General features: G+C 37.9%; 1 protein-coding gene across 1 annotated transcript in view; it reads left to right on the forward strand.

Moving 5' to 3' along the window:
• Positions 1-18889, forward strand: part of FOLH1B (folate hydrolase 1B) — a 47107-nt gene that overhangs the window by 18636 nt on the left and 9582 nt on the right. Inside the window, exons 5-13 of the mRNA XM_036426336.2 lie at positions 2074-2199; positions 4533-4719; positions 7561-7654; positions 9709-9807; positions 10620-10705; positions 12413-12532; positions 14677-14759; positions 16373-16436; positions 18452-18519. Of these exons, the coding sequence (XP_036282229.1) occupies positions 2074-2199; positions 4533-4719; positions 7561-7654; positions 9709-9807; positions 10620-10705; positions 12413-12532; positions 14677-14759; positions 16373-16436; positions 18452-18519 (927 nt within the window). The remainder of the gene's footprint in view (positions 1-2073; positions 2200-4532; positions 4720-7560; positions 7655-9708; positions 9808-10619; positions 10706-12412; positions 12533-14676; positions 14760-16372; positions 16437-18451; positions 18520-18889) is intronic.

The following is an 18889-nucleotide window of genomic DNA, read 5'->3' on the forward strand; positions in this document are numbered from 1 at the left end:
AGGAAATACATATTTTTAAAAATTCAATTTACATGTTAATCAAGGGAAATTTGCCAGTGATTACTAAAAGACTTTCAAGCATACCCAGAGATTGAAATGGAATTTACTAGCAACATGCTAAATGTTAATTAAGTAGTGTTCTCTTAGGATCAAAATTTTTGGCAGGGATGAGAAGGAAGCTGGATTAAGCAGAGGGAGAAGTGTCATCTCCATGCCAGCTCAAGACACCCTCAGCTGACACAATGGGCGGGCAGCTCTGGAGTCAGAATTGCCCATCATATTGGTCTTGGGTTGGACTAAGATTTCCAGGTCTTAACACTTCCACATCAATCAGTCATTGAATGTGTTGCATACTAAAAAAATGGACATGACTTTGAGCAAGGTGGCTGACACCAGAAGGCTATCTGCTGAGAACCTTCCCTGCAGCTGGAGCAAGAATCTCTCACTGACGTGACATCTGGCAGCACATGCCAGTGCCCAGCACAGATACATTTTACTTTAGAGGAGAATGTTTTGGGGGAAGAGGGACAGAAGTTGTTGGGGGGGGGTTGGGGGGGGGAGAGAAAACAATGATAAAATTCTGACTAAAGAGAATACTGTATTTCTGTATTTTTTTTTAAATCACTTTTTAAAAAAATATATTTTATTGATTTTTTTACAGAGAGGAAGGGAGAGGGATAGAGAGTTAGAAACATCGATGAGAGAGAAACATTGATGAGCTGCCTCCTGCACACCCCCTACCGGAGATGTGCCCGCAACCAATGTACATGCCCTTGACCGGAATCGAACCTGGGACCTTTCAGTCCACAGGCCAACGCTCTATCCACTGAGCCAAACCGGTTTTGGCTGTATTTCTGTGTTGTTGTTTTTAAAATATATTTTATTGATTTTTTTACAGAGAGGAAGGGAAAGGGATAGAGAGCTAGAAATATCAATGAGAGAGAAACATCGAACAGCTGCCTCTTGCACCCCCCCCCACCGGGGATGTGCCCGCAACCAAGGTACATGCCCTTGACTGGAATCGAACCTGGGACCTTTCAGTCCACAGACCGACGCTCTACCACTGAGCCAAACCAGTTTCTGCTATTTCTGTGTTTTTAAAACGACGATATTGAATAGTAAATTGTAATAGTCTTTAAATTTTTTTGGACACAAAAAGTGAGGAAAAATTTCTGGAAAAAAATGTTAATACTTATATACTAGAAATTGCATCATCTGCAACTTCTTAAAGTTATGATAAAAAATTTTAGATGCCAACTTAAAAATACTGTTTTTCAGAGTCAGTGTAAGAAGTAGGTGAGCAAAATACGGTTAAAGACTATTGATCTAATCTAAAAGACCATTTTACAAATGAGAGTCCAGTCATATGCCACTTGGGACATGTTCTGGAAAGTGCATTGTTAGGCGATTTCGTCATTGTGTAAACATCATAGAGGCACTTACACAAACCTAGACAGTAGAGCCAATGACACACCTAGGTTATATGTTGTGTCTCTGTTGTCTATGCTGTCCCTCATTGACAGAAATGCCATATGTGGCAGGTGACTATATTGAAACTCAGAGATGTTGTAAGACTTGCACATAATCATACTAATGATGTGAAGCCAGACCTTAGAGCAGTGGTATTACCTGACCTCTGACCTTTCTCCCTTACCTAGTGGTTGTGAAGACTCATTAAGCTACTGTTTCTGAACGTACTCCAAAGAGAATAAAGCTCTCATCAAGGACTTCTTAACCTAAGGTGTCTGGACCCCTTTAAATTGCATGCAGCAGTGTGTATAGTTATATACATTTCCTTCCTGGGGAATACTTCTATGACTTTATAGCTGCTATAGAGGAGACATATATTAAAAACAAACAAAAAACCTTGCTTTTAAATTCCTATGTCTAATCCAACTAATGGCCGTCTGAATGCAAGTTCTTTCTCCCTGAATCTTTTATCTGAGGCTCATGCTTCTCTGACCCTCCTGTGTGCTCTTGCCTCTTCCCTATTTCAAAATGTGAAATAGTGCAGAGCAACCTGCACTGTTGTATTCAGTTTCACTTGTTCTAAGTCATGCATGATCTCAACAGGGTGACCTGGTGTATGTGAACTATGCACGAACGGAAGACTTCTTTAAACTCGAGCGGGATATGAAAATCAATTGCTCTGGGAAGATTGTGATTGCCAGATATGGGAAAATTTTTAGAGGAAATAAGGTAAAAATCATCTTTTTGTTTTCCCCAAATATAAAGTTATATTGTATCATATATGTAGAATCATATCCTTAAAACTTTTTTAGGATCATGATCTTCTCCTGTTCTGTAACATGCCCACTTTATAGCGAGGACACCTCTGCTAACTCATAGACTGGGTTTTTGTCTTATTAATATATATTTTTTATTGATTTCAGAGAGGAAGGGAGAGAGAGGGAGAGATAGAAACATCAATGATGAGACAGAATCATTGATTGGCTGTGTCCTGCATGCGCCCTACTGAGGATTGAGCTCATAACCTGGGCATGTGCCCAGACTGGGAATCAAATCTGTGACCTCTTGGTTCATAGGTTGATGCTCAGTCACTGAGCCATGGTGGCAGAGCTAGACAGCGGTTTCTTTTAAAATTTATTTATTTAATATTTTTATTGATTTCAAAATGTATGAATAATCACACCAAGCTGAGAGGAAGGGAGAGATAGAAACATAATGATCAGAGAGCATCACTGATTGGCTGCTCCTGCATGCCCCCCACTGGGGACTGAGCCTGCAACCTGACCACGCACCCCTGACCGGAATCGAACTGGGGACCTTCCAGTCCACAGTCTGACGCTCTATCTACTGAGCCAAACCAGCCAAGGCTAGACAGAGGTTTTGATGGGCCATTGCAATATGGCTAGTGTGATAGATCAGAGAGGATAGAGCAGATTTTTTCCATGCCTACAAATTATGCCTATGATCTACAAAGAAGTGAGTGCTGGATTTGTTGTTAACCTTGATTTGGCAGCTTTTATTATAACATTAACTTTGAAAATATTTACTACATTTAATTTTAACACATTGCAGACCAGTAGTTTTATTGCTAGCTTTACCCAGTGGCCAGATAAGTTTCTGTTGAATGAATACAAAAAATAAGTTTTACATAGAAATTAAAGGCATGCTTTAAAATTAAATACCCATTGCGTTTTAAAGTTACTTATTACATGTTCTTACCAGCTAATATCTTTTTTTAAAAAACATATTTTATTGATTTTTCACAGAGAGGAAGAGAGAGAGATAGAGAACTAGAAACATCAATGAGAGAGAAACATCCATCAGCTGCCTCTTGCACCCCCCCCCCACTGGGGATGTGCCCGCAACCAATGTGCATGCCCTTGACCGGAATCGAACCTGGGACTTTTCAGTCCGCAGACCCATGCTCTACCACTGAGCCAAACCGGGTTCAGCACCAGCTAATATCTTTTAAAGATTCTTGTGATTGGTTACAAGCTTTAGAACAGAAAACAAGAATTCTCGTGATCCATCTGCATTGTGTTAATATGAATTGTTATAGGTAATGAAAGAAACCAGTTTATATATACATAGCAGTTTTTAAAGTTATGATCACTTGATTTGTGATCATAACTTTAAAGCCTAAGTGACCACTACGGTGGCACAACCAGCCACTATGATGCACACTGACCACCAGGGGGCAGACACTCAATGCAGGAGCTGCCCCCTAGTGGTCAGTGCGCTCCCACAGGGGGAGTGCCACTCAGCCAGAAGCCAGGCTCACAGCTGTGAATGCAGCGTCAATGGCAGGAGCCTCTCCTGCCTCAGGGGCAGCGCTAAGGAGCAGCAAGCAGGCAGGTGGTAAGGAATGAGGGGTTCTGGACAGCGAGAGGGCACAGGCCTGGCTGAGGGGACCACCCCCCAGTGCATGAATTTCGCGCACTGGGCTTCTAATATGTGTGTGTGTGTGTGTGTGTGTGTGTGTATAATTTTTTTTTGTTCCCTCCTTCTTGGGAAATTTCAAAGGTATCCCCTTTCAACCATAGAAAAAAATGGGAATCTGGCAGGCTTGTTGTGCTTTTAGACTAGTGACTAGTGGAAGAAAAACAGCAGTACTTGCTATCACTAATGGGTACATTATCCACATGTACTACTTTTAGGGCTGACAGTTTAGAGCCTGTAGTAGGGTGGGAAAAAGCAGTTCTCTGTGAATTATTCTTTGTTGTAGGACTAATGATAAAAGGTTAAAAATAAAAAGTTTGGTCAAAACCGGTTTGGCTCAGTGGTAGAGCGTAGGTCTGTGGACTGAAAGGTCCCAGGATCGATTCCGGTCAAGGGCATGTACATTGGTTGCGGGCACATCCCCGTTAGGGGGTGTGCAAGAGGCAGCTGGTCGATGTTTCTCTCTCATTGACGTTTCTAGCTCTCTATCTCTCTCCCTTCCTCCTCTCTGTAAAATATATTAAAAATAAAAAGTTTGGTTACTTACTTAAGGATAATTTTGAGAAATGATATAACCAGATTTGAAACAATCAACCTGCGGTAAGAGACATTGTGTTTCCCAGGTTAAAAACGCCCAGCTGGCGGGGGCCAAAGGACTCATTCTGTACTCAGACCCTGCTGATTACTTTGCTCCTGGGGTGGCATCCTATCCAGACGGTTGGAATCTTCCTGGAGGCGGTGTCCAGCGTGGCAATGTCTTAAATCTTAATGGTGCAGGCGACCCTCTCACACCTGGTTACCCAGCAAACGGTGAGCCATCAGGCCTTCGTTGTCATGGGAAACTTAACACTTTAAGTGATTTTATGAAAGGACTTCCTTTGACAACATAGTATGTCTTTTTCTTATTCTGTTTGCATCTAAGAAAAAAAAATGAAAGAGGTTTGAACTCTGAATATTATCAATTCCATTCCCTTGTCCCTTGTTTGGAGCCCTTGGGCCTGATGGGTTTTGGAATTCAGACATTTAAAAGTACTGCAGTACATATACCGTACATTGTGTAATACTTAAAGAGAGGCTGGGACAATACAGGAAGGAAATATATGGCTAATCACACTCAGCTGGGTTAAAGAAGCAGTATGAGTAGCCTGTGTCTGCTTAAGTCAGATTTTGCTGTCAAATGAATTTACGTCAAATCAGGTTGTGTTGCCAAGTGACTCTCCTCTAAATGCATGGTTTTCGCAGTTTTGGAATTTCACAGTCAGGGATAAAGGATAGTAAAACAGAAGCTCTATAATTCCTTGAAACGGGACATTTCGAACACAGAGCTCAGAAAATGCTTAGTACATCTTTGTGATATAAAGACAATATGCTAACTTTTTTAAAAATATATTTTATTGATTTTTTACAGAGAGGAAGGGAGAGAGAGAGCTAGAAACGTCGATGAGAGAAAAACATCGACCAGCTGCCTCCTGCACACCCCCCCACCAGGGATGTGCCCACAACCAACGCACATGCCCCTGACCGGAATCGAACCTGGGACCTTTCAGTCCGCAGACCGATGCTCTACCACTGAGCCAAACCGGTTTCAGCAATATGCTAACTTTCAAGGAGTGTTTCCCAAAGGCCAGCTCTTCACCTGCATTAACAATCCTTCAAGCTTGGTAGTATTGTTCTCTCTATTTGACAGAAGGTGGGCATGAGGCTAGCAGAAGGAAGCAGTGTGCCCCAGATTATGACACCACTAAATGAGCAGTGGGGGTTCAGAGTCAGGCAGTCTGGCTCCAGAGTCCACATGCTTGTCTGGTGCTGAGATAGTTCCCTATACGACTGTAGATCATTAACAAGGGGAGTGAATCCATTTGAATGTGCTTAGTCTGTGTGGTTTAAAACTAACTGAGCTGTATAACTTGGATAAAATCCATTGCCAAGTGTCTGTTGTTGTTGTTTTTAATTCTTTATCTCTTTACCAAATTGTAGACTCCTCTAAAGCTTATGTACTTTGACTTTGTAAATCACATAAATATACTGAGACTTATGTCACGTCTAATTTAAAATGATATTTTTTTAGGAAGGAAAGTCATGTTATTGAATTCCCTTTGGTGCTATATTTCTTTTTAAATATATATATATATATATATATATATATATATATATATATATATGTTTTATTTGAGAGAGAAAGAGAAACATCAATTTGTTGTTCCACTTATTTATAATTCATTGGTTGATTTCTTGTATGTGCCCTGACTGGGGATCAAACCCATAACCTTGGCATATGAGGACAATGCTCTAACCAACTGAGCTACTTGGCCAAGGCCTACTCTATTCTTTAAAAAACTTTTTATTATGGGTCAGTTAAAAAATATATATTATACATAATATACATAACATATAGCATATAATGCATGATAAAAGGTAATTATCAACAGTCAATTGTCAATCTTGTTTCATCTGTTCATCCCCATTTGCTTATTTATGTTTATTGTTATTTTTCTAGAAAGAATTTTAAAACAAATGTCATGTGACATATTGTCATTTTACCCATAAAAAGAAAAAATATTTTGTAATTATGTGAAGTTCTTAGTAGATAATTTAAAATTTTGGGGGAAAAAAAGAAAAATTGCTTTCATTATTTTTTAATCTAAAGAAATGACAGAATGTTTCTATTTTGAAGTTGTTTATAAGCACTAAAATTCACACTTTTTTAGAGTTCAGTTCAATAAGTTATAAAACTCGCATACATCTATGTTACTCCTTATAAAATTTAGCGCACTGCACTTTCATGAGTTCAGAAAGCTCTAGTTGTTTTTATTGCACACTCAGAAGCAACCACTTTCTGATGTCTGTCACCATTGGTTAGTTTGCTTGGTTTGGGGCTTAATATAAAATGAATAAAACAGTATGTATTCTTTTATGCCTTGCTGCTTTTACTCAGAACAATGATTTGAGATTTATCCATGTTATATTAGTAATTTTTTGTTGTTGTTGTTGTTAATCGTCACCCAAGGATATTTTTTATATTGAATTTTAGAAAGAATTGAAGGGAGGGTCTGGGAGAGGAGAAATATCTATGTGAGAGAGACACATTGGTTGCCCCCTGCATGCACCTTGACAGGTTTGGTGGTGGAACCCACAACCCAAGTTCATGCCCTTGATAAGGAATTAAACCCGAAATCCTTTGGTGGGCAGGCTGATGCTCTAACCACTGAACACAACAGCCAGGGCAGTAATTCGTTCCTTTTAATGACTGAGTAGCATTGTAATGACTACAGATTATTTATTCATTCTCCTGTTGACTGACACCTGGACTGTGTCCAGTATTTGGCTAAGATAAATGGGGTTATTCTAATCAGTTTGCATGAATCTTTTTGTGGAGATATGATATGTTGTCATCTTTTTTATGAGAAACAGAAATCCTGGGCCATAGCGCATTTCTGTTTTAAATTGCTTTTCAAAAGAGTTATCCAATGTGACTGCACAATTTTACACACTCACAAGCACTGTATGAGGTTTCCACCGCTCTGCATTCTGGCTAACATTTGAAATTGCCTGTATTTTTATTTCAACAATTCCAGTAGATGCAATATGAAAATATCTCTAACATGACTTACAGAAAACATTTTGAAAAGGACTGACTTTTTATTCTTTCAGAATATGCTTATCGACGTGAAATCCCAGAGGCTGTGGGCCTTCCAAGTATTCCTGTCCATCCGATTGGATACTTCGATGCACAGAAGCTCCTGGAGTAAGTTTGTAAGAAACAAGCAGATGGCGTACATCTCTTTATTGGTAGTCTTCAACTTTTAAACTTTTATCTCCATTATTTGATATTGAAATCCTCTGAGGTGGGTGAAACACTTAATTATATCACCATGGTACAGAATAATGGTTCTGTTCTGAAATTTACTTTATATATCAGTATGTCCTGTTGATCAGCTGTGAAAATGAGCCTTTCAGATCTCCAAATGCAGGGAGCATAACTGATCAACTGCTCCAGCCACTGTGCCTGGACTGCATCAGTCACCATGTTTGTGTGAGGGCCATGCTTCCCAGCTGCTCCCAGTCATCGCCTGAAGGCCTCAGAGATGCTAAACCAGGCCCATTATGGAAAGCACTAGACTCTTCTGATGGGAAATTTTACCCCAGGACTCCCTGACATCCTTGCTCAACTTGATGCTACCATCCACCCAGCACTCTTTTCTTCTTCTCTTTCTTTTTACTCCATATCAGACCTGCCTAGGCATCCAATGGCTTTCTCAGTCTTCCCTACATCCCTTGCTATTTTCCTCAGGGGTCTCTCCATTAATAAATCTCCTACTTATCTAATCTTACTGTCTACTTCTTGAGGACCTGGAATAACTCACTGATAGCAATTTCCATTTTGTTTTCCTTTCTGTTCCTCTTTCCCCTAGGCTTTCATCATTGAAATGCCTCCACTATGTGTTATTGCTTAACCTGGCACTGGGACTCTTTCCCCTTTCTCACCCTGCTTTCTCGTGTCTGTGTGTCCCTTGTTCTTCCTTATCCTTTAGGACCCAAGAGAACACTGACTTTTGAAAGTAGAATTGCTAGAAACCAGAGTGTCTGGTCAGTTAGTCAGACACTGTGGTCCCTAGTGTCTTTGAGTTCAAGACATTTTTGATCATTTTATTTTAGGGACTATAAGAAAACTCTGTATAACTTAGTGCAGTGAGGAGGCTGACATCAGGGAGTTGGCAGGATCTTTCCAATTTTAATAATAGCACCTGGTCTTTTTATCTTTTTATGTTAGCTTTACCACTTGGATTAGGATTCAGGGTTGGGCTCATATTTTTAGGGCAACATTGTCTAAATATATTTATAAAGTCTAAATATTCCTGGTATTTAAAAGATAATAGTGAATAGAATGAAAGCAATTTTAGAATTACTTCTGATAGTGAAAAACTATCTACACAAATCTTCAATAACTGATAAGTAGTCAAATATATTATATCACAGGCTATGATAGTACTGGAAGCCATTAAAATGCATATTGTACGGGAATACTTACAGATCTGGAAACATGCATATGCTATACTATTAAGGGAAAAATAGATTTCAAAACAATGTATAGTGTAATTGAAATTATGTAAAAGGAGATACATTGACACAGTTCAAAATTCAAAGGGCTATACAGAAGAAGTTTCCCTTTTATCCATTTCCACCCCAAAGGTATTCAATGTTATTAGTGTAGAATATATCATTCTACATCCAAAACAACAGAGGGATGTGATAGCCAAACATCCATTGGCTGCCTCCTGTACACCCCTTCCCCCCTACAAGCATCGAGCCAAAGCCCAGGCATGTGCCTTGACTGGGAATTGCATCAATAACCTTTCAGTGCACAGGAAAATGACTAACCACCTGAGCCATACTGGCCAGGACTACAGTAAAGAGTGAAATGGCATATTATCGGCAAAGCACTTTGCACTATTGCTGACTCATAGAAACTATTATGAATAGACACTCAAGAAAGCAAGTTTGCCTAAACTGGTTTGGCTCAGTGGATAAAGCGTCAGCCTGCGGACTGAAAGGTCCCGGGTTCGATTCCAGTCAAGGGCATGTCCCTTGGTTGCGGACACATCCCCAGTAGGGGGTGTGCAAGAGGCAGCTGATCGATGATTCTCTCTCATCAATGTTTCTAACTTTCTATCCCTCTCTCTTCCTCTTTATAAAAAATCAATAAAATATATTTAAAAAAAAAAGGAAGCAAGTTTACTGACACTTGAACTTGCAACTTCACAATTACCTCCAGCTATTAATACTTTTTGTATTCAACAGGAAAATGGGTGGGACAGCACCTCCGGACAGCAGTTGGAAAGGAAGTCTCAAAGTGCCCTACAATGTTGGACCTGGCTTTATTGGAAACTTCTCTACACAGTTAAGAGACTTTCTTTATATATATATATATATATATATATATATATATATATATATATATATATATATATATATATATATAATTGATTTTTTACAGAAAGGAAGGGAGAGAGATAGCTAGAAACGTCGATGAGAGAGAATCATCGACCAGCTGCCTCTTGTACACCCCCTACTGGGGATGTGCCCGCAACCAACGTACATGCCCTTGACCGGAATCGAACCTGGGACCTTTCAGTCCTCAGACCGACGCTCTACTGCTGAGCCAAACCGGTTTCGGCAGTTAAGAGACTTTTTATTTTAACTCTCTTTAGGGCAGACACCTCTTTTTTTTTTTTTTTTCATTACAAAATAAGCAATTATTGAGGATGATTTAAAAAAGTAAGACCTATCTAGTATCAGCAGGAAACAAAGTCACAGGTTGAAGAGACTACACTTACATCATTATAGTCGGACAGGTAACCAATGTAATTTTTGCCTGCATGCCTTTAGAAATCTTTTAAACAATAATGTAAGATTTAAAAATTGTGGGTTTGCCGAAACTGTTTTTGGCTCTGGATAGAGCGTCGGCCTGCGGACTGAAAGGTCCCAGTTTTGATTCTGGTCAAGAGCATGTACCTTGGTTGTGGGCACATCCCCAATAGGGGTGTGCAAGAGGCAGCCGATCGATGATTCTCTCTCATTGATGTTTCTAACACTCTATCCCTCTCTCTTCCTCTCTGTAAAAAATCAATAAAATATATATATATTTTTAAATTGTGGGTGGTAATCTGTTAACCTGTAATTTTTGAATGTGTTCTTTATGTTTGCATTAGAAAAGTCAAGATGCACATCCATTCCAGCAATAAAGTGACAAGAATTTACAATGTGATTGGAACTCTCCGAGGAGCCGTAGAACCAGGTGAGTTAATCAGAATGTAGTAAATGAACAACTTTTCTTTGCCAAGTACTTACTACTCCAAGCTTTGGTGCTATCAGGTGAGCAAAGCAACTCTTTTCTCTACTGGAACTCATATAAGTACAAAATACATAGATATGAGGTGATTTCGTACTATGATATATGTTTTTAAAAAAGAGAGAGCGAGAGCGAGCGAGCGAGAGAGAGAGAGAGAGAAGTGAATGGTGGGGCTAATGGTGTGCACGCTTTGCTTAGGGGATCAAGGGAGGAAGCGCAGGGAGACATGGATATTAGGTCTTTTCTGGATTTGTTTACCACCTAGTTTTGTATGGGTAAATGTCTTCATGATAACTATAAATATCTATATAAAAGATAGCACTAGAGCACTGGCCGGTGTAGCTCAGCTGCTTTGATTCCTGGTCAGGGCACATTCCTGCGTTTCGGGTTGAATCCCCAGTAGAAGGCGTGCAGGAGGCAGCTGATTGATGTTTCACTCTCACATTAATGTTTTTCTGTCTCTCCTCCCTTCCTCCCTATGAATCAATTAAAAACTCTTTGAAAAAAGATAGCACTCAGAAAATTAAAGTAACTTTGAATTAATAATTTTTTTTAAAATTGAAGTTGATGAAATATATAGATACATGCTTTCCAAAGGATTTCAGATATCTGGGGATTAATATACCTTATAAAGATATATTAATGTTTCAGTTCCTTAAAAATTGTTGGGATATATATATATATATATATATATATATATATATATATTACCAAAACAGATTTAATTAAATTCTATATCTTTCTTATAAGCAGCCAATGCTTTTCTTCAGTGATCAAGAATGTTGATATGCTCCAATGAAAATGAAACAATATATAACTGGCTATTTGTTGAATATTGCTGAGTACCTATTTTTTGCCAGCTCTGTGCTAAGCATCGGGGATGGTAGGATTAAAAAAAAAAAAAAAAAAAAAAAAAAAGACATCACCTGGGAACAAGGAGCTTATGGTTGGGGGGTGGGGGGCATATATTTTAGTGTGGTAAATATTTTTTCAGATATGAAAAGATTGCCCCCAGGGCTGGGTAGGCAAGAAAGTCCCTGTTCCCATTGAAAGTAGGAATGGTTCATAAAGGGAGAAAATCTTTTACCTGAGTCTTAAAAATAAATAGAAGGAGTAGGAAGTAGAGAACTTAATATGAAAATACTGGAAGCAGTGCTAAGTAGGTAAAGGAGGAGTAATAGAGAATTATGTGAAGATATGAATAAGATAATTTTATACTTAATTATCATTACATATATACTTATAATTACTATAATACTATACATTTTCTTGTCACTCATATTTTCTTCATACATCAACATCAGAACAAAATACATTATGTGTTTATACACATATTCATGAACCTTGCTATCTTCCTCTCTTTTTTTTTTTAATTTTACTTATTGATCTGAGAGAGAGAGGAGAGAGAGAAACATCAGTTTGTTGTTCTACTGATTTACACAATTTAGACATTCATTGGTTGATTCTCGTATGTGCCCTGACTGGGGATCAAACTGGAAACCTAGGCGTATCAAGACAATGCTCTACCAACTAAGCCACCCTGCCAGTGCTTCCTTTGAGTTTTGGTGCTCTGTGATCAGATGCTGGAATCATTTGCAATGTGTTTTGTTACTGAGTTGGAATGACCAGTAATTTTGCAATGGTGCTTTTTAGACAGATATGTCATTCTTGGAGGTCACCGTGACTCATGGGTGTTTGGTGGCATTGACCCTCAGAGTGGAGCAGCTGTTGTTCATGAAATTGTGAGGAGTTTTGGAATTCTGAAAAAAGAAGGTAATGTAAGTGAAGTAGGTAAAAATATCTACTTCTTTGAGTCTCAGCTTAGTTCCCTGTTACTGAGTGTAAAAATGTCACCTCATAGATTTGTATGAAGGGTGAACTAACAGGATACATGCAGACTGTGTCATCTGAGTAGCATAGAGTACTTGTTAGTAGCACAGAATTGTGGGAGCCCCTTTTCACGTCCCACATGGTTCAGGGCTCCTGTTCAGGGTTCTGGTACTGGAGAAGGCCACACACAAAATGAAGAGAGACTATAAAAGAATTAATTTGGGAAAATGATCAGTTTCCAGCACAGAATAGCTTTCAATTAACTGGGTTATATTACTTAAGTTGGTTAGTTAGTTATATTGCTTACATTTACATAGTAATATTTACTTTATTGATATTTATATATTAAGCTATAATTTGAAATAAAGGAATTACACCATAAGTGGTTGCTCTTAGCAACTAAGAAGATAGAGATGATTTTCCTCACAGAGGAGTACGTACATCCCAGAATTAGGTCATAAGTCAAAGCTTTCCAGCCTGGGAACTATGAGCAGAAGTTTCTGGGTTCTTCCAGCCTCACACCTCAGATCTAGTGTACTAAGTAACTGAGGAGACCAAAGCTTATTCAGAGAAATACTGGTCTTTTCGACTAGTGAGATACTGTCAAAAATTCAATATCGGCATATTTGTAAACCCTAAGCTTTGGGTTGCTCTCCAGAACTTAGGTTTATACTCTTAGCACCATTATTTCAGTCATTTTAAATCTTCATATAAAATTCAAATAAAGTTTAGTTTAAATAGTTGCTTTTTAAAATGATTACTGTACAATGACAGCAGAAAGTCAGCTCTATTTACTGACCCTGCAAACAAGGTATCTTGGGGCTATAAATGTGATCCCTATTATTTTCATTTTTATTTTAGCAACAAGAAAACAACAGTAAAAAATATGTTAAGTCTGCATGATACTTATTTTCTCAGAGAAATGGTGCTTCCACATGTGCTATCTATTTGGAACTTGTAGCCACCAGGAAGAAGTTAACCTATTTATTTCTATTCTCACTTTACAATGAAGGTAACCAAGGTTTACAGAATCAGGAAACTCACACAAGATTCTGTAGCTAGTGTGTGGCAAAGACAGAGGACCAGGGCTTAAACTCAAATTTCTGGCTACCGTCCACAAAACCATGATGTCTCTCTTTAAAATAAAGTGTAAAGGTGCTTTATTTTTTCCCCCACACAACTATGTTATATTTTTAGAAAACAAAATTATGGAGGCCCGAATTTGCATAGTTTATGAATTCTGTAATGTTTAATATTATTACATAACCTTTCATGATTTTGTAAGATTTTCTGTGTTAAGTATAAAACATCACTGGAATCATTCTAGGCTCTAGAATATAGAGCATGCCAAAGAACGCAAAGATGAAGAATAATATTAAAGATAATTTGAATGATGTTAGTAAGAAATGTGACAAAAATGAAACACTGAACTCAACTCATATAGGGATACTTCTTCTGAATAAGCACAAATGAAATAGTTACTAAAATAATGGACACTTACCTTTTTTGGATCACTTACTAGTGTATATTTATAAATATTAATCATTTAATCCTTCAAACAATCAAATAGTATCTTTACCTTATTATTCCTGGCGTACCAATGAAGAAACAGAGACTTAGTAAGTTTGAATGGCTTTCCCTTGGTCGTACTGCTAGTTAATGAAAGAACCAGAGTTTGACATAAGATCTTCCTTTCCCACCAGTGTTACTCCAAGCCTGTTGAATTTTATGTACGTTTCAGTAGCCACAGACATTGACATTGTTAACTGAGCTTCTGTTGAGGAATCCTGGCACGATTGAGTGAAATCATACTACCAGCTGACACTGACCAATCACATGATGCCAGAACAACAAACAGGAAGAGCTGTCAAGGATTTTCTCTGTTGTATGTGCTCTCTAAACTCAGACCACATCCAGCACTCTCTTCCGCAGCTGCGTGTCACAGGTGGTTTCCTATGCTCGGCCAATCTTTATAAACCTAAACAATCCATGGTTTTGTTTGCTGTTGTTTTTCCTGTCGGGCTTGGCAATGTTGGAGAAAGCTTGCATTTTTTTCAGCATTTATATGTATATACATACTATTTTAGGATGGAGGCCTAGAAGAACAATTTTGTTTGCAAGCTGGGATGCAGAAGAATTTGGTCTTCTTGGTTCTACTGAGTGGGCAGAGGTTAGTGGATGGTGTGTTACAATATGTATTTTAATAATGAGGCAGCATTTCAAACTTAATTCTCAAGGATGTGAACATAACACGTGAATCCAGTGAAGCAATATATCTGTGTTCAAAAATCAACAATAAAAATATTTTTGTCACCAAAGAACTAGGTTCCATGTGAACATTTCAGAGCCAGTTAATGTCTGTTGTTAAAATAACTTTATTTCCTGCGAGTGTGATAGGAGCTAAGTAAATTCACTAGAAACCAAACAGTAAAATATGATATCATCTTTCTATTACCTTTTTCAAATTAGCTCTTAAAGCTAAGCACATTGAAATAACTCCTGAGCTTGGGTAGTAAGGTATATCTTTCACAGCTATCTTCTCCATATCATAATGATATACTCTGAATTAATCATACTAAGAGTGAGGCATCAAGTTCCACTATATAATATTTATGAGGCCCCTTGGGAAGTAATTTTTATTTGCATATATTGTTTTCTTTGTGTAATAGGCATTAGCGATAAATATATGCAAAGTTGACACTGATTCCATCCACTTCAAGTCCTGTAATCAAAATTTATTGGGCTCCTATTATGTTCCATGAATTATGGGAAGACCTGTAACCTTCAATTTTCTTTGGGGGAAAAATAAAAGTAGTATTTTTGTAGATAAGAAAGTTTATGTTGGCATCAGGAAGAGCCTACATATGTTAAGATTATGATTTGTCTATTTCAAACTATTTTCATCATGTAGAGTTGCATTTTTTTCTGTTTTTCTTATAATTCAAGATGCTTAGGAAATTGCATATTTAAGAAATTCAGAATCCATTTGATGTCTCAAAAGTAACTGCTACACTTCTTTTTTTAATTTTTATTTATTTTTTAAAAATAAATATTTTATTGATTTTTTTTTACAGAGAGGAGGGGAGAGGGTAGAGAGCTAGAAACATCGATGAGAGAGAAACGGCGACCAGCTGCCTCCTGCACACTCCCTAACGGGGATGTGCCCACAACCAAGATACATTCCCTTGACCCTTGACCGGAATGGAATCTGGGACCTTTCAGTCCACAGACCGACACTCTATCCACTGAGCCAAACCGGTTTCTGCTACACTTCTTTTTTTTTTTTCTTTTTTTTTAAATTGCAATGATCAATATTGACCAGTAGGTGGTAGCATTCTACAGAAGAACATATTTTAGGGTAGAGGACATTGATATTCACATTTTTAACAGGTATATTTGAAATAACAAGATTCTGTACTTAAATAATGAGATATTCATGAGAAGACTTCCACTGAAAGGTTCTCTTATATCCTTCGTATTTACTAAGAATTTCTTGAGGGATAAACTATATTATGGTTAAGAAATCAACTTCCTTTCCTTTTACCAAATTAAGAACATAGACAGTCTTAGCTTACATTTTAGCCTTAAAATGTTTTGTTTTTCTTACCAATATTTTTTATTTCAATTCTTTCAAACGAATAATTTTTATAAACTAATATGTCAAATTTGTGGATAATTTGGGCCAGTTCAATTCAGAAACCTGCACACATTTCATGGAGTGTGCATTTTTTAAGGGGGAAGGTATAGCTGTATGTTTATGCTTTTTCTTCTTTCATATTATAGGAGAATTCCAGACTCCTTCAGGAGCGTGGTGTGGCCTATATTAACGCAGATTCTTCTATAGAAGGTGAATATCATTGATCTCATTGAAAAAGATGGGATCACAGAAATAGGGACAGTTTATTTCATACACTTAGAAGACCCCTGACTCACTGCAGCTGTGAGCTGCAGAGAGCTAATTTGGGAAAGCCGCACTCTGCTTCATTTCGTGTGGCAGATCACCTTGTACAGAGTAGGACTTCAGTAAATACCTGTTAAATGAATAGGTGGATCATGGAACTAAAGATTTCAACGGCCTTAGATTGAGGTAGCACAAAAGGTATGATTTTGTTCTTATTCCCAGACTAATGGATGTTCATTTTTATTTATTTTAAAAATGTTTTTCAATTACAGTTGATATTCACTACTAGTGTGAACATACTGTGATTAGACATTCATATAACTTACCAAGTCTAGTACCCCCACTAAGTCTAGTACCCCATACATAGTTAGTGCAATGTTTTCGACTATATTCCCTTGCTATACTTTGCATCCCCATGACTATTATGTAACTGACAATTTGTACCTCAGTCCCTTCACCTTTTTCACTCCACCCTCAACCTCTTTTGATGGAGACATGTTGGCCTTTACATTTTCTTCTTTGTTCACATGTGTGAGCTGCAGTGCCTCCTACCTCAGTGCATTTCAGTTATTCTTTCCTCCTCGTCTTAGGTTCATGACTAAGCTCCTGGCCCTCTTCCTGTCACCGTCACTTCCTAGCTACGTGACCTCAGGTTGTTAGTCACTTTCTGTGTCTCAGTTTTCTCACCTATATATGGAGTTACTAAAAGCACACACCTTAAAGGCTCTTGTGAGGGCAAAGTGGTTTATATTTGCAAACCTCCCAGACTTTTGTCCTGCATAGAGTGAATCTTCAAAAAATGTTAGCTTGTATTATTATTACCCTTACTTACAAACACATAGCAAGATGAGACACTTTGCCACACAGAATAAATACTCCGTATATTTTTCCAAAGTAGCATACTGTTCTCTTTATTGCTAGTCTTTTTTTAAGATCTGATTTTTAATGTGTTTTTTAAATTTATTTTTTATCATCCCGTCTGTCCTTTTTAATGCAGATTTTTAAATCATTGGATTTTAATGATTATGTCATTCTCTGTTGTAAAATGCTACATTGGCCCAGCATGGCTCAGTGGTTGAGCATCTACCTATGAATCAGGAGATCACAGTTTGATTCCCGGTCAGGGCACATACCTGGGTTGTGGGCTTGATCCCCACTGGGGTCGTGCAGGAGACAGCTAATCAGTGATGTTCCTCTCTTATCCTTCCTCTATCTCTCTCTAAAAAAACAAACAAACAATAAAAACATAATTAAAAAATAATAATAATGAGATAAAATGCTGCATTGTCTGCCCGTCATGGTCAGGATTAAGAACAAACGACACAAACATGCATAGAATTTAGCTCCCACAAGTCCACAGTGTAGTTTTCGTAAGTGTGTTATACATAAAAGTTTAATACAATAATTCTGTGAGGTAAATATTGTTTTATTCCTCTTGTACAGAACAGGGAACTGAGATTCAAAGGGATTAAGCAACTCTCCCAAAATTCCTCAGAATGTAAAGGGTGGGGCTGAGATTCAAATCTACCTGCTCTGTTATCTTTCTAACCACTACATTCTTCCTACCTTATACAGGTTTTTGATCTCATATTACAGATAAATGGTTCTGCCTCTTGCATTTTTTGTTCTGAGGTAACCTTTCCGAAAACAGGACATTAGGCCAGAGGTCTAAGTGAAGCGGGAGAGTAAGTCCTGCAGCTCTAATGCCAAACACTGTTCCAGGCTGAGGGGACAGTGTGTACAAAGACCCTGAGAAAAATTCTGTGTGGGCAGAGTGGGAGGGGAGGGTGTGGGCAGGTGACCTGAGGTGGCTTCTTCTCTGGCACTGAGGACGATGAGTTTTGATTGGACTCAGGTTTTAAAAGGGTCATTTGACTAAGGAATGAAGAGTGGTCTTTGAATGAAAAAAATAAAATACAAAAAAAGGAAATAAAAAAATAACCAAACTTCTGGTCTTTCAGGAAACTACACTCTGAGAGTCGATTGTACACCACTGATGTACAGCTTGGTATACAACCTAACAAAAGAGGTACAAATAATTACATATAATTTGAGAAAATCTGAGTTCAGCAAATGCTATTGTCTTGAGATACCGTTGTTATGTTAAGCATCTGTTGTTTTATAACTTCTCTTTTCCTCATATAGCAAATATCCACTCCATAGGACATTATCTCTAATAATATGTTTACACACATTATCTCATTTCTCCCCTCATCACCCCGAAGCAACGTGTCTACACCCCCACTTGAAAACTGGGGCTTAAAAAGCAATAGCAAAAAAAAAGCATTAGCCACTGAAGTTATACAACTTATCTAGTAGCTAAACCGAGACTTGGTTCTGGGGTTTAATGCCTTAATTTTAAAACTGGTTCATACTCCTTAATACAATGAATGATATCA

This window comes from Pipistrellus kuhlii, unplaced genomic scaffold (assembly GCF_014108245.1).
Source record: "Pipistrellus kuhlii isolate mPipKuh1 unplaced genomic scaffold, mPipKuh1.p scaffold_m20_p_9, whole genome shotgun sequence".
Classification (NCBI taxonomy): domain Eukaryota; kingdom Metazoa; phylum Chordata; class Mammalia; order Chiroptera; family Vespertilionidae; genus Pipistrellus; species Pipistrellus kuhlii.